Source organism: Vipera berus, assembly GCF_964194415.1.
Source record: "Vipera berus genome assembly, chromosome: 2".
Lineage (NCBI taxonomy): Eukaryota > Metazoa > Chordata > Lepidosauria > Squamata > Viperidae > Vipera > Vipera berus.
The window spans coordinates 131,406,925-131,423,842 of NC_138203.1; the positions used below are offsets into that span (position 1 = coordinate 131,406,925).

A 16,918-nucleotide genomic window follows, 5' to 3' on the forward strand; every position below is an offset into this window, starting at 1 on the left:
ATTTCATCATAAATACCATCAGTTAGGGGGGAAAAAAGAAATTAGTACCAACCATGGGCAAGGCTAAGTGTGTGGGGTAGGGTTGCCGTGATTTCATAATTTGACCACCTGCAAAATAGATGCCAAGGCCATGATAGCTAGGTTGGATTCAGTACCTGTATTGACAGAGCTGATTACTGTCATAGATTTACCTCTAGAGGTCCCTGCAGCACAAGGGGAAAAAAGTGATGAAAAGGCAAGAAACTGTAACAAAACATGGAGATTTTTGCCTGCATATTGGAGGCTCAAATTATAGTTTGGAGTCTAAATTCCAGCCTGTCCATCATTCGGGTTTGGTTTGTTGGACAGTGGAGATATTGAACTTTTTCAGGTATTTAAAATGCCTTCAGCACGGATAAGTTAAGGAAGCACTCAGGGAGTTAGATGCATTACTTTCCTGGTTTGGTTGTGGGTTTTTTTTGTAACAGATTAAATAGTATAAGAATAAAATAAGACTTGTGCAAAATGGGGCAAGGGGACATTCAGTTTTTCGCATAAAGATTCTGTCGTCCCTTGGAACGCAGCCATTTGTGCATTCTGGAATCGTTTATAAAATTCTGGAAGTACATTAGCTGGAATGGGAAAGGTTCTATAGAATTGCTGAAACTGTCAGAATTTTGACAATTCTGAAATTGTCAGAAATGTTGGCTAGATGATCCATTGATTTTGGTTATGTGCATTCATTCCTATTTACATTTTCTACTCGGATGGTTTCATCTGTGTGGAATTAGCTTTCTCTAAATTTTTGCATCAATCAAGGCACATTATTGGCTAAACTGGAGAGAGTGTGCATTTTCAGGGTGACAATGAGTGGATATGTTAGTCTAGCGGATCACCAAGAATTGCTTGGGCTCTGAGAGCCAGGAAAACACAAGCTGGATTGTAAAAAGACGCTTCAGGAAACCAGATGAAAACCAGGCAGTCCAGAAGCTTGAAAATCAACTCTACTTCCTGGGGTTCTTTTCCCCACCCTCTTGAAAGTCCAAAGTGACAGCAAAAGTTTTACCTGAGGCCTTCGCTGGACTTTTATACATTTGCTGTCTTTTCTCTCCAGTGACCAACCCATGTGACCGGAAGAAGTGTGAATGGCTCTGCCTCCTAAGCCCAAGTGGTCCTGTGTGCACCTGCCCCAACGGCAGGAGGCTGGACAATGGAATATGTGTACTCGCTCCTTCACCTACCGTTCCACCTGTTGGTAGGTCCACCTTCCCTTCTATGCTCCAAGCTCTCTCTAACTCTGTCCTTTAGGCTTGAACTTTGTTGCCCTTCAGTGGCTCAGCGTTGCTCCTTCTCAGTCAGCCTCTGATAAGACCTGCAAGACGAATACTTTTAACACCTTCGTGTTAAAAGTATTCATCTTGCAGGTCTTATCAGAGGCTGACTGAGAAGGAGCAACGCTGATTTCTTCATTGGACAATGGAATCAGCTCCGGTATTCCGTCGCCAATTGAAGTTGATGGCTATGAGAACCCAGCCAGATGTGAATTTTTGCGTGGTTTAATTCACAGGGTCGAAGAAGTGAAAATAATGGCAGTGTCTGCAGTTTACTCATAAAAGTTCATGCTTTGTATGCAGACTGTCCAGACTCAGTGGCTTTTCCCAGTTAAGGGTGTGTGTGTGTGTTTTGTTTTTCCCCAGAAAGATAATAAGAAAATGTTGTGCTCAATCTAAGCTAACTTTGAACAGTTACTAAGCGAACTGTTGCAAGTCAAGGACTACCTGTACTTCATCACTTTTTTCCTTTTTGGGGGGGGGTCATCAAGTTTTTGACACCTTGCTAGGCGGCTGGTGGTACTCGGATGTTGCCATATCCTAAAAGTGGTACAGTGGGTGAAAAAGTTGAAAAGTCCTGTCCTAATATATTCCAGGCATTGAACTTGAGACTCTCCACCCTACCGTTGTACCATGGATCCTATCCTGAACATGGACCACTTCTCCTGTAGTCTGTAGAGGACTGCTGCTGAGAATTCCTTGTAGACTCTTCCGTTGGATCTGTAGCTGGCCAGTTTAGTTATGTCGTTAAAAAATGAAAGTAGTAACTTCTCTTGAGGATCTGTGCAGTGTAAAATTTATATGTGGGCTGGGGTTATACATTTTGAAATTGAAGTCTTCTCCTGGCACAGAAACATCATCTTATTTACTTGCTCTCAGTAAAGTTATCAGCTGTAATGTCTACCCAAATCTTGGGTCTTCTTTAATATGAATGAGGAGAAACTTCATCAGATCTTGGTTCCCAGAACCTGTGTTGCTTAATCGTGCATTCCTTGTGTATGTAAAGAACTCTTGGAACTAATCCTTCTGTTCCATCAGGAGTTCCCAATCAAGGGTGCTCAGACCCCCTGGGAGTGCAAGACGATATTCCAAGGGCCGCAAAAGCTTGGGTTGAGAAGTTTCAAAATTATAGTGTGTGTGCATAATTCATTATTTCAAAATTTTGTAAGGGGTGCAAGAATATATCAGAAGCGTTCTAGTATCTCGACAGAAATACATGCTGCTACTTTCCTCCGTTACTTTTCCACAAGTCAGTCTGGATTCTGAGCTCTTTGGAGAAGGAAATTCTTTGCTTGTAAGAATGTTAAGCACTGGTGATGCTATTAAAACAGCGTAATAATAATAATAATAATAATAATAATAATAATAATAATAATAATAATAATAAATATAATAATAAATATAATAATAATGATAATGATAATAATAATAATAATAATAATAAATATAATAATAATGATAATAATAATGATAATGATAATAATAATGATAATGATAATAATAATAATAATAATAAATATAATAATAATGATAATAATAATAATAATAATAATAATAATAATAATAATAATAATAATAATGTAAGAAGGAGCCGCTTTTCATGACTTTGCATGCTTTATTCTTCAGTTCCAGCCACTGACACTTGCGATCTCGTTTGCCTCAATGGTGGCAGCTGCTTCCTCAATGCACGGAAGCAGCCCAAGTGCCGGTGCCAGCCACGTTACACCGGGGACAAGTGCCAGCAAGACCAGTGCTTTGGCTATTGCCAGAATGGAGGCACTTGTGCTGCTTCTTTATCTGGTAAGTTGTTATAAAAATTTACAAGAAGAGTTGCATGCCCAGAATTTTACGAATACAGGGAGAAGAAGCAAAGTGGAAAGCCCTGGATTTACAAAACCAACAAAAATTATAGTACTGCTCCGTTGGATACAAATGCGATTAGACACCAACATATCCCTTGCTTTGCTGTTTATTTTTTTTTCTACTATTGTTTCCCTATATTTTAAACCACAGTATTTCCCCCCCCCCCCACAAAGGAAAATTGTTTGTAAATGTGTCTGGTTTCTCTGTGGAGTCAATTTTTTTAATGATTTTCTACTTTTCCAATTGAAATGCATGGAGACTCTGAGCCATGGAAAACATCTGACAGTCCACGTGGGCATTCAGTCAAATGCTTGGTTTGCTCCAAGAATTCAGGTGGCTGCCTTGTAAAGCTTTTGTTGTTGGCCGGGAAGCCCTCTGCAAAATCAAAACCACACTTAATTGACATCCTCTTTCTTCCCATCCACCCAGGAATGCCAACATGCCGCTGCCCCAATGGCTTTACTGGTTCTCAGTGCAACAAGCCGGTGTGCATGGATTACTGCCTTAACAACGGCAGTTGTACAGTCAACCAGGGCAATCAGCCAAATTGCCGCTGCCCAGAGAGTTACGTGGGTGACAAGTGCCAGTTTCGTAAGTATTCCCAAGCAAGTCCTAGGGCAGTGATGGCGAACCTTGTAGAGACCGAGTGCCCAAAATGCAACCCAAAACCCACTTATGTATCGTCAGGTGCCGGGTGGGCGTGACCCATTGGGTGGGTGTGGCCAATTGTGTGGGCCTGGCCCATTGGGTGGGCATGGCTGTGGTGGTAACGGCAGACTGGGTGGGACTAAAAAGTTCAATCAATCAATTCCAACTTTGCAAGAACTTTTTTTCCCGCGAGAAGTTGAAATTGATTGATTGATTGAAACCCCCCCCCTTTTTTTTTTTTGCACACGGCAGCCGAGGCCTAAAGCGAAAAGGTTTTATAAAACCCAGCTGAAGGCCTAGGACTGGTGCGACGGTGCGCGTGCCCACAGAGAGGGCTCTGCGTGCCACCTGTGGCACACGTGCCATAGGTTCGCCACTACAGTCCTAGGGGATGTCCTGAAGGTTTCAAAGGGCAGAGTTTGCCCATCAGCCCCTGCCAAGAATACCCCAAATTCTAACCAAAGGAAGGAAGTACAGAGAGATCAACTAGTGTAGCCAGGCAGTCTTTTCCAACTCCAGGAAGTTGGAGCTGAAATCCCCGCCTTGCCTCCTTGGATCTTTCTTGGGGTGGGTAGCAACAGTGAAGGTGAAATTGAATGGAGAATCTATACATTTCTGGCCAAGAATTGCTGTTATCTTTCCATGCAATATAGAGTCACTTTGCTTAATCTATCAGTAGAGTAAATACACACATTTGGAGTGTGCTTGTAGTCCTGGGTTCACGTTCCCAATCTTTGAGCACTCCATGAAGATTTGCACAACTCATTGATATTGGATGCAAACATGCCAGAGAACTTCAGAGAGTTCCATTTCCTCTTTGGACCGTGCCAGGGTTTCTGGAAGTCAAAATCCTGTGAATTGGAAGGATCTTAAGTGGCATTCCAGATGAGTCAGGCCTGTTTCAGAATTGGATTATCCTTTGAAACAGCTTCCAGTTCAGACGACTTATTTCTGGAAACCATTAAACCATTCAGGGAACGGCATGTTCTGAAAGAGATTTACCATGTTCTTTTGTGTGTGTGTGGCGGGGGGTGGGTGGGCCGTAGAGGAAGACTGGGACGTGCCAAAGCTGTCTGGAGCATTCTTTTTGCAAATGAGTGAACTGCTGTGCACATCCTTAATGGGCTAGCACTTTTTAAAATAACATCATCATTTAATAATAACTAATCGATGGCATATAAGAGAGAAAAGATTCCGAGTGAGCGGGCAGTCAATTGTTTGTGAATACCAGGCTAAGGAGGAATCTCTGCTGTGAATCTGGAATGAATCCTTTCCTCTTACGCCACCGTCTCTCTTGCACTTTCAGGCCTTTGTTCAAACTACTGTGAAAATAATGGCGTGTGCCATTTGACAGCCTCTGGGACTCAGCAGTGCCGCTGCACAACAAATTATTACGGTGACCGCTGCCAGCATGACAAGTGTGACCGCTGTCTCAAGGGCAAATGCTCCATCAACAAGCAGACCGGCAATGTCACCTGCGTGTAAGTAGGTGGGATTTGTTGCGGGAAGTGCTGATGGGTGTGGAACAAGGAGAGTCAAAGTGGTTTGGGGCTGTAGAGGGAACAGCTGTACCAAGTACAGGAAGGAAGGGAGGGAAGGAAGAGAAATGGCTAGGACAATGGGGCCAGGGCAAAAGTCTGTCAGTAGCTAACATCTTGCGAAATGTTGGAAATGTTGAAAGACTTGAGAATCAGGGTAAGAAACCTGGGTTCCATTGACCACGCTTCCCTTTGACCTTTGCAGCTGCCCTGACGGCAAGATGGCCCCCAGCTGTTTGACTTGCAACAACTACTGCATGAATGGAGGGACATGCACCATGAATGCTGAAACGTCCATGCCAGAGTGCCAGTGAGTAGGCAGGAAACTAGGAGTGACGGAAGGGATATGCCCCTGTGCTCAGGATAAAAGAGATGAATACTTACCACTTTCCAGAATGATAATGGGAGTTGATTTCCCATGTCATCCTGTTACCCAGTTCTTTGTTTCCATTCTAACGATATTCTTGGAATATTGCCCTATTGCCTTAGAATTAAGATCATTTACAGTAGTTGTTAATAGCACTTAGACTTATATACCGCTTTGCAGCCCTCTCTGGGTGGTTTACAGAGTCAGCATCTTGCCCCCAACAATCTGGGTCCTTATTTTACTGACCTCGGAAGGATGGAAGGCCAAGTAAACCTTGAGCCAGTCAGGATCAAACTCCTGACAGTGAGCAGAGTCAGTCTGCATTTTAACCACTGCGCCACCATGGCTCTGCATAACTCATGTAAGCTACATAATTCAGGTAAACTGGCCCCGATTTATTCTTCTCTCAGTTAGTTTCATCCCAATATTGCCCAGAGTTCCTGCCAGCATCTTCCCTGCTCAAAGGAGCTGTCCTTATTGGGTTTATCTTGCATCCACCATACTTAGGTTTTTTTTTGCTTCTCACTCTACAGGTGTATTTTGGAAATGACTGGGGAGCGTTGTGAGAAATCTGTGAACAGTGTGCAACAAAGCAGCCGTAAGTAGAGCGGGGAGATCAGACATGACTGTCATAGGGACTGGTTTGTGTTTCTGTGTGTGTTGAAAAGATTGGAGATTGGGAGATTGGAGATCATCTGTTTGTAGAAAAAATTGATAAGGTTTCAAATCAAGCAGACAATGTGACTCACGGTGTTTCAGTGTCTCAGAGTTTGCCTCCCACTCTATTTAGGTGTGGAGAGATCCACTAAGATTATCTCTCCAGCTCTGGTGAGATGATAGGAGGATAGTCAGCCGGTTTTGCTGGCATTAGCAAAGAGTGGTTCCTCTGCAAAAGGTGCCATTGAAATGATTAGAAAGATAACCATAGTCTAGGGCAGGGGTGTCAAACTCAATTTCATTGAGGGCCGCATCAGCATTGCGGTTGCCCTCAGGGGGTTGGGTGGGTAGGGCCAGGGTGGGCGTGGCCTACTGGGTGGGCGTGGCTAGAGTGCATATGGCCTACTGGGTGGGCGTGGCCAGCTCTACATCGTTCGCATCAAGGGTGCCTATGGGGGCCTGGGCAGGAGTGGGACAGATCTGAGGGTCTCTGGCAGAAGGAGGGTCTCTGGGCCAGGGCCAAGGCAGTGGGGGCCGTTCCCTCACTGTTTCCAGGATGGCTTCACGGGCCACACGAAACCACTTCGCGGGCTGGATCCAGCCCCCAGGCCTTGTGTTTGACATGTTTGGTCTAGGGAGAACAGATAATATTTTCACTGTTCTCATTCTGGAGCTGCTGTGAGTTCTGTAGACTAGACGACAGAAGTTCAGTAACGAAGGATGTAAAAATTAAAGGCATATGCCCCCACACCTGTTAATGCAACAAAGAGTTGGGTGGACAGGCAGAGCAATACTGCCGCCCCAGCCATTGCCAGATTGCAACCCCATCTCTTCATTACAAAAGAGAAGTCATTCTGTTTATTTGCTCTAAGGTGGTTGACATGAGTCTCCCCTTCCCTAACTTTTGCACCCGCATAATCACACGGTAGAGTAAGTTATACTCATGCTTAGAAGGCACTTTGCTTCTGAAGGAAAAACTGGGGTCTCCACAGTCCTTCCCACTACACCATACTGTCTCTCATTTGGAACTGGAGAGGAATATACTCTCTCAGATAGTTATCTATTGCTGTCATCATTTGGCAAAAAAAAGAAGAAGCAATATTTTCCACCTGGCTGACCTGGACTGACAGGGATTTTAATTATGTTTACAATTTTAACTCTATTCTTTAATTTATTTTAATTTATTTCAATTTTTAATTTTAATTTACTGTACAGAAACCTTTAAGTTTTGTTGTTGTTAGCCGCCCTGAGTCCCTCAGGAGATAGGGCGGGATATAAGTCCCATAAATAAATAAATAAATAAATAAATAAATAAATAAATAAATAAATAAATAAATAAATAAATAAATATCAAGAGACGTATATAAACAGAAGGTAAGTGGTGCACGTGTTCAGAGCAGGGTGAATATTTTCTAGGTTTCAGAGGCAACCAACATCTCCCTATTTTTTCTAGGAACCGTGTCTATTGTCATTCCAATTCTGCTGCTGCTGCTCCTAATACTAGTGGCTGGTGCTGTGGTTTGGTACAAAAAACGGATTAAAGGGTAAGCTGGGCATTCCAGAACAACGAATGCAGATGGTCTAAGAAGTCCTGTATAACTACCATAGTATAGACTGGGTTTCTATTCTTAAATACGGGATTATTTACTTATATAAGCCAGCTTTTAGACAGATGCAAAAACCTTCCCAGCCTTGATTGTGTCTGTAAGCTGCTTTGTTGCACTTCTGGCCTCACCTGTGACACATTTGCCTTGGGTCAATAATTCCTTTCAGGCGCCAAATTGGATTGAAGTATCTTCTACTACGGTACATGTAGACTCATAATACAATATCTGGATTATCTTGGGGGAAATGGATGGAGAAGGTGTCTCTTTTGCATATTTAGATCTTAATCTTCTGCCAAAGTGCATGAATCTTTGGCTTCAGACAAAGGGAAACCTTAAGAGAAGAAACATCACTGAAATATTCAGATAGTCCATGCTGCAATGCAACTTAAATAAAAGATACAATAGGCAGAAATCGTAATAAGCACAAATCAAGTCTGCAGAAAGTTATTTTATTTTTATATTGTCATACAGCTAAATCAAGTTCAGGATCGGGAGATTTATAGGGATTGAAAATTTGTTCTATTTGCCATTCCTCAATTTCTAATTTTCCCAGTCCTATCTTAATTTGTTCCATTTCTGCACTAATTTGTAAATTACTTTCCCCCCCCCCAAAAAAAAAATTGGTGCGAGAAAATTTACTAATTTCCAGATATGTGTCGACTTATTTATCACCAATGTGCTATTTTCTCTGAATTTTCCCGATACATCTATTGTGAACGTTTTTAACTGCAAACCAAAATACACATTTGTGGAAAACAGGGAAGATAATATATGTGCCTTCTGGTTTCCATATAGACTGGGAAGGGCGCTAGATACATTCAAGGCAAACTGTTCTCCATCCCAAGTCATCCTTCTCTTAGTTGCAAATATCTGTTGCTTTTCCTTTTTAATCAGTGGCCTTCCATGAAATGAAGTCACTCTGCAACAGAAACTCTTCTGCATCGACCAACATTGTATTCCTCCCTTATCATATGCATAAACGTTATTATGAGAGCCAAACTAAATTTCACAAATAACACCCAAGTTTCCATTTCCTTACACAGCCATTTCCAGCAAACACAAAACATTTTTCCCCGGAGAGGATATTTTCAGAACAAAATCAATACATGCAGAAGAGATTAAGGACGCTATCCTTTTACACATGTTCCTTCAAGGCATTTAAACTATCTCAACAAACCCAAATTTGGGCAGCACAATCGCCGAGTTAGTGCATAATTCTGTCCCATCTACCTAGTATTTGCAGTTCAGGTCCTGCCCAGTAACACTGCTTTGCCAGATGTTGCCCACCAATGGGTGTTTCACACACACACACACACACACACACACACACACACACACACCATTCATTCCTGTTGTGTCTCTCATCCAGGGCCAAAGGTTTTCAGCACCAGCGCATGACCAATGGAGCCATGAATGTGGAGATTGGCAATCCTACCTACAAGATGTATGAGGGGGACCCCGACGCAGATGACGTAGGGGAGCTGCTAGATGCTGACTTTGCTCTGGACCCTGATAAGGTTTGGAAGAGGAAGTGGGAGCACATGATTAAAGGACCCCAGACTGCACAAAGATGTTGTGCACCATCATTATTATAGGAGAATCTTATGCCTGGAAAAGCTGCATGACCCAATCTGTAGTTACACATGTTGATAATATACAGGTGGTCCTCAACTTACAACAGCTCACTTAGTCACCATTCAAGTTACAGTGGAGCTGGGAAAAAATGGCTTATGGCCATTTTCCATACGGCCATCGCAGCATCCTCATGGTCACGTGATCCAAACTGAGACACTTAGCAACTGATTCATCTTTATGAGTGGTGCAGTGTCCCCGGGTTACATGGTCACCTTTTGTGATCTGACAAACCAAATCAGTGGAAGAGCCAGATTCCCTTAGCAACCATGTTACTAACTTAACAACTGCAGTGATTTACTTAAGAACTGTGGCAGGAAAGTTCATAAAATGAGGCAAAACTCACTTAACAAATGTCTTGCTTGGCAAATAGAAATTTGGGGCTCAATCGTGGTCGTAAGTCAAGGACTACCTGTAATTGATATTAATACCCAAAATGCAACTGCACATTTTATGACATGAAGCCAACAGTTCCCCTCCCATCCCAGGATCTTCATAGATTAAAAGGGCCGCCCTTGAGGACAGAGATCAAATGCCATTGTGTGATTTTCGCACAATGACGTGGGTGTTGGAAAACATATCCCCTTTCAAATGACCATAAATTTGCAAATCTTCAATAATTTCACCTTACCTACTTCAAATCTGTTAAATCTTACGTTTGCAATTTAAAAAGGAGGTTTTATTTAGTGTTTCTGTAGACTGTATCTGGGAAAACTACGGGAGCCTTGGCATCTACTAGCTCCGGGTTTAAGGCTTAATATCCCATTTGTTTATAGCCTATTACTAACTAGATTGTTAGCAGTTTTCCAAGGCAGATGTTTGGGCAGAAATATTAGCCTTAAACTACCTGGCAATGGATGTACTTGCACCAGGGAACTGGAAAAACTTAAGCAGCATTATCTTCCACTTTCATGCTTAACCATACAATACTGTTTAGTATTGGGGTGTGTTTTTATAGTAACTTCAAAAAAAACAACAACTAGTAATCTGCTTTGTTATTCCCCCAAACCCCAACAATTTGAGCAATACATTTTTCAATTAGTATTTTGAATGACCAAATTAAATCAGAGAAGGGAGGCAACTGGATGTAGTGTGGAACAGCCATTAACTTTGACCAAAGCCCAAGTTTTGGATTGTAAGTGGCTAGGTCTCACCTTCGCTGAAATGATCCATGCCATCTCTCCAGCATTATTGCCGTTAAGGAATAAGTGATTGGTTTTCCTTTTCACTTGAGTGTTGTATGCCACTCAGAGTCACTTTTTGGTGAGAGGGGCAGCTCTACTAAGTGATAAATAAAAAGGATGCTCAGATTTACGAAAGCATTTGGAATAAGTGCTTCCGAATGTTCATAACATGTTATAAATGTTATCAATCTAAATAATAATAACAGCAGTTCTCCAGCGCTCATGAAAGCTGCCCCATTTTTGTCAGACGTCTTCACGTAAGAGTGTCACTAGCTAGAAGCAGCTTTTTTTTTAACAAGTATTATGGAGAGGCTTGAAAAAAATAATAATGTTCCCTTCACGAATACAGAAAGGTGCTGCTCTGACATGAGATTCAAACCGTATTAAAGCCACGCTAGTTGTTGCCATACTGTGGTTGGGAAGGAAGGGAACGACAGGCTCTGAGATAGTGATGATGGTGGGGATAACAAAAAGATGAAGTATCAGAGAGACTGGCCTTATCCGTTTCCCAGCCATCTTCTTACTCTCTTTTTTTCCCTTTCTCTCCTCTAGCCCACAAACTTCACAAACCCAGTGTACGCCACACTCTACATGGGTGCCCACAACAGCCGCAATTCACTAGCCAGCACAGATGAAAAGCGGGAGCTGCTGTCAAGAGGTGCAGATGATGACCTTGGCAACCCCCTGGCATAAGGAATGGGGGAATGGGCCATCAGCCCAAGACCAGAGACCAGATGGAAAGAGACCAGATGGGGAGGGAGCAAGAGATACTGTATAAATGTACAAATGAAGGATTATTACTTTTATATGTGAGCAGTATTATTACCTGTATATTCCCTTTCATCTACCAGCCACTGAATCTCTGTCACTGGACTCGGGGGTGGTTGAAGTTAAGGCAATGTAGGGAATAGGGGGAGAATTGTAAGAAGACCCCACTTTAGATTAAAGGGCTGGATCTTTTTGCTTGCTGCACAAATCAATCCACTTCTGCTTCTTCTACAGACGGCTTTAGGCTGCTAGCCTTTTAAAGTTTTGCAATAGTTTCCCACCCTTCTCAGGGTGCTGTTGATGAATCAAGGGAGATGTTTGGGGAAGACTTTCTCTTGCTAGAAGTCGGAGATGAACCATATTGAAACGTGCATGTTAGATCTGGTAGGGAAGGGCAACATCTTCCTTCTCATGCACACTGAAACTTGGTTTCACTGAATGTGGATCACAATATGATGCCAATATTGACAATAGCTCAATATTGGTTTGTCGGACAAGAGGTACCCATGACAGACACACCAGTGATCCTTTAATTCTGGGGGACCACAATTTTAATTTGCTCGTTTCCATTTGTTCTTAGTGTGCAAGTCAACTTGGAACAATTTTTTTTCCTCCCTCCACAAACCTGACCCATTTGAGAAGAAAATGGGGAGTGGGTCGGTAGTTGCACATCCATCACAAACTGGGGTTGGAGAAAATCCCACAGTAACCTGTGGATGTACTGTTTGTGAACTCATCCCTTGTGAAAAATAAGGTGGTTTCCCCAAGGAACCCTCAAATTCTTGTTCAGTTTTGTGATACCTCCTAAAAAAAACACAAAGAAGCCTTATATCAGGATTTTCTTAAGGAGCAGATTTCTCTGCAGTGCGCAGACGTGGCAATAGCTTATCCTGGCCTGCTTCTCCTTCCCCTTTGGGCAGCAGTTCCATTTGACCAGTGAGCAAAAGGAGCTGACTCTTAATTTGACCATTTGTCATTGGGGAAAAAAACAAAAACCCCAAAGCCAACCCTTCAACGTTTTCTTTCTGTATTCCATCAGGTCCTCACAGATCACCCAAAAGTCCACAAAAGGCCCCTTGGCTATCTTAAGAGTTGAATTAAAGAACCACTGGTGTAAATGTTCTTCCCATCAAGTGCATTCTAATTTTTTTTCCCCAATAGTTTTCCCTGTGTATTTCCAACAATGGCCTTTTCTCTCACAGCACCCAGCCAGTCTAATCTTCTCTTTGCAACGCCTTAATCATTTCTTTTTTCCTACCAGTACGATTTTAATCTACTCTTATCCCGTCAGCCACCACCCAAACTGGTTTTCTTGTATCTTTTCACCTTTCCGCTAATTTTTTCCCCCCCAAAAAGCATTTTATTTCCAGAAACCATATTCTTTTTTTTTTTTTGGAGAATTATTACTTTGACTGTATCTCACTTTATTTTAGTGTCTGTGTCTAAGACTAAGCAGAGTTTACAAATTGTGAATTGCAACAAAGTTCCCATTTCTTCCCCCGTTTTCTGACCTTCCCCCCCCCCTCCCTCCATCACCACAATTTCCATCATTCCTATTTCTGGAAAGAGGTTCAAACGTTATTTTCAACTTTCATTTCTCTCCAACCTGTTTTGTTTGGGTTTTGTTTTTGTTTTGTTTTTTAAAAAAAGATGAACTTGGATCAGAAGTAAATAAGATGAACTTAGCTTTTATAGTAGAAATTACACGCATGTAGGTGGGGGGGGGAGGGATGGAGGTCTCCTCCTCATTTTTTTTTCTTCCCTGGGAAGGGGGCCCAAATGTTTTAATAATTTTTGCCAGATTACTTTACAACTAAAAACAAAACATTAAAAATAAAAAACAGATATTGTTATAAATAAAATTTTTAAAAACTTAACACCTTTAAATCTTTCTTCTTTTATTTCATTTGGGGCTGATTTTATTCCATGGGAAATTGCAAATTCTGAACAGTTTTGTCACGTGTATCCCAAACAGCAGGGAAGCCGACTTGCGGCCTGGCAGTTAAAGAACCAGGCCAGAGACTGGGAGGTGGCACGTTCTAGCCCCACCTGAGGCAGAAAGCCAGCTGGGTGACCTTGGGCCAATCACTCACACTTAGCCCTAAGAAGGAGGCAAGGACAAACCACTTCTGAAAAACTTGCTAAGAAAAGTGCAGGGACTTTTTTTTAAGAGTCAGCTTGAAGGCATGGAGGAAAACAAAATCCCAACTAAACAGCAGATGCCCGTATTTCAGGAAAGCAAATGGTCTGGGCGGCCTCAGCCTCGGGCAGGGGTGTCAAACTCCCAACGTCAGGGAATGTGTCGTGATGTATTGTGACTTTTTTTCCATTGCTGGCAATGGGGTGGGCGCGTTTTTACCATGATGCATCTGGCCCGCGGGCCGGCAGTTTGACACCCCTGGCCCCTAACCTTTCCAAAGTTTTGCTCTGCTTCAGTTTGGTATCAGGCAGACAGAGAAATCGCCTCCCCGATTTACATTTGCTTTCTCTTGAGTTGAGATTTGAACCCCTTGATGTCATCTTTTCTCCCTCTCCAAAACTGTGTAGGGAAGCTTTCGTAGTTGTCAGGTTGATTTGTGGGGTAATATGGGATGGATTCTAGACTGAAAGGTCAGAAAATATTCCAGAAAATGACAAGCCCATTCTGCGCTGTTGCCATAACACACACACACACACACACACACACACACACACACGGACATGCAGTTAGCAAGAGTCAAGCAGGAGTCTGTAGCTTTTGTTTGATTAGTAGCATTCTTCCTCAACGTGGGGTCTTGTGTGTAGAGAAGCTACAGTTCTCGGAATTCCCTGTCTAGTGTAACAAACATACCTGGGGATTAATGAAGGCTGTTTCACAGAATTTTAATTTCTTCTAAAGATGGAATCCCCAAAGATAGTGGAATGTTCAAAACAGTTTTTAATGAAATTTCATATCTATCTTAAGTATGGATGGAGTATCCCAATAAACTGCCAATATTTTCCCCCTTTTTAACATCAAATACTAGGAGTGATGGCAAGGACAAGGAGCCAGATGCAATGAGATCACTCAAGCAACAGCAGCTGAAATTCCTCCTGTAGCTCTACAAAATGCACAACTTCCTTCTGCACCTCACCAGCTTAGTTTGAAGTCTCCTCCCTGCTACTCCAGCAATATTCATTTTAATAGACATTGTATTTCCCTCTTTTTTTCCCTTCATCTCTTAACAACCTATTGTAGGAAAACGGGTAATTAGGAAGGACAAAGTTGTGGGAAGAATTCTGCCATTGGCTACCACAATTCACCTGGATGAAACTGTGATGGTGTGAAGGAATTTTGTTACAAAATGTAGGTTCCAAGCCATATTCTTGTTGGACTCCTTAAAACGAGGTCTGAAAAAAAAATCACAGTCCCTTCCAGCCCAGTGATTCTATGATTATGATGATACATTCTTCCATTTCTAAATTTATTCTACAGTTTTCTACTTTTGAACTAAATCTTGATAAATATTGACCCATGTTTTTAATTCACCTCCCTCCCCATGTTTCCTCTATTTTCCATAAACTTCGTGGAGGATCAACATGATTTCAATCTCCATATTGATCACCAGGTGGCACCAACAACTTCGGATAAAGATTGTGCAGACCAAAGCTGAGCCTAATAGGAAATTAAAGTTTATGATCCCCTTGTTAAAAGTAAGAGCCTTATGCACAATATCACAACAAAGAACTTTACAATTGAGTCAGATTTCTTAATCTCTGCCAAACCCCTTTCAGTTTCTGAGAGGTGAGTTTTGGTTTCTTTTGGGGGAAAAAATCACTCAAAACAACCATACTGAATCTATATGGCATTCCAATTTTCAATTTTGCAATGACATCCAAAGTAAGAAGGGTTTGAGCAAGGAATCTTCTGTGAGGGCTACCCCATTAATAGTAAGAGTGTCATGTATACACAATCCACTTCCAGTTTTAGGGAATGAGGAAGACAGCATCTCAGGTAGACATTTCAAGATGAGCTTGACTTCTGCAGTAAAATCTAGGACTTCTCTGGTCCAGAAGTTGTCAAAGTTGGTAACTTTGCCTTGCCTCATTACCTGGCATTGTATGTGTTGCCATCTTGGGGATTCGATTGTTCTCCGTGCAGAGAATATGATCTGCATGTTGGAGCCAAATTAAGGAATGGACAAAACGGTGTTTGTCAGTGAAAGAATTTCTTTAACTCTCATTACTAAATAATAATCTCAGAAAAAATGAGGCTAGAATAATGTGTTCTCAATGCCCAAAGGAGTGTTAGATTTTTAATTTTCAAAATGGTACCATCTAGCATCTGTACAGTCAACTAACATCCTAAGATTTTACCATCTTCTAATCCAAGCACAAGCCAGATTTCAATCTGCCTTTTGCAGGCTACTCAGGTCCACCAAGAATGTTCTTCCCAAATGCTTCCAAATCATGGAGTTCAAATCATCATTAGAAATACACCTCTAGTCTACAAGCCCACACACATTAGGAAATTTTTATCCTTCAGTTTTTCTCCTCTCCTTTCACAATCTATACATAAAGTCCCATACTTTACTCAAGACATTTTCTGAGCATATAAATCCCCAGCTTTCCTCATACAACCTCTGGCAGTGATCTGAGGCTTAATATGTACATTTAGAGATTTGCCTTATCTTTTCTGAGCCTACACATTCCCCCAAAGGCAACCCTGCTTTTATTCTTCTCTCAACACCTACAACAAATCTCAAGATCACAAATTCTCAGACTGGAGTAGCAGAGCTGCCTTTTTTATGATCAGATTACTTCTTACTACGTCTTCAGTTTTGGCTGACAGGGTTGAATAATAGAATATTAAAGGAAAATTGGGTAATCGGGTTCTTTGTGATTCTGTGAACAGGATGACTACACAAATTTGTGTGTTTGGGGAGTGGGGGAGAAAACTCACTAGATGCTTTTCATTGTTGCATTAAGGCATGGTTTGTTAAACTATTGAAAAATTAGAAAGGGCTAGTTGCACAGAATGTGCTAATCACAGATGAGAAACTACATGCTAAGAAAAAAGCCAAATGACACACTAACCTAGTTTAGAGGGGTACAACTATGAGTTACTGTATGTGTGCAGTGCCCCCCAATATGTATAAATTTTGTGCAACCCAACGACCTCTGGAGTGAATGAGGCCAGGATTTGAGGATGAGAGTGTTGGTGACTTGGTGCTTTGGGAATATTCCGAGAATAAATTCGCTGCCCTAAACCTTGAAGCATACAGAATCTTCATTTCTTAAATATCCATGATCTCCTCCAAGAATTGATGAGTACAGTTTTTCCTGGGTTGGAGGGGTTTAAGAAGCAAAAAGGGTATTTTACAGT

General features: G+C 41.8%; 1 protein-coding gene across 1 annotated transcript in view; it reads left to right on the forward strand.

The window, feature by feature from the left end:
* The window catches only part of LRP1 (LDL receptor related protein 1), a 323,131-nt gene extending 309,534 nt beyond the window's left edge, over window positions 1-13,597 (forward strand). The window contains exons 82-90 of the mRNA XM_081319473.1: window positions 1,094-1,234; window positions 2,937-3,110; window positions 3,603-3,764; window positions 5,128-5,302; window positions 5,565-5,669; window positions 6,260-6,324; window positions 7,837-7,927; window positions 9,360-9,507; window positions 11,359-13,597. Coding sequence (XP_081175599.1) covers window positions 1,094-1,234; window positions 2,937-3,110; window positions 3,603-3,764; window positions 5,128-5,302; window positions 5,565-5,669; window positions 6,260-6,324; window positions 7,837-7,927; window positions 9,360-9,507; window positions 11,359-11,499 — 1,202 coding nt within the window. The 3' untranslated portion in view covers window positions 11,500-13,597. The remainder of the gene's footprint in view (window positions 1-1,093; window positions 1,235-2,936; window positions 3,111-3,602; window positions 3,765-5,127; window positions 5,303-5,564; window positions 5,670-6,259; window positions 6,325-7,836; window positions 7,928-9,359; window positions 9,508-11,358) is intronic.
* The last annotated feature ends 3,321 nt before the right edge of the window (window positions 13,598-16,918 follow it).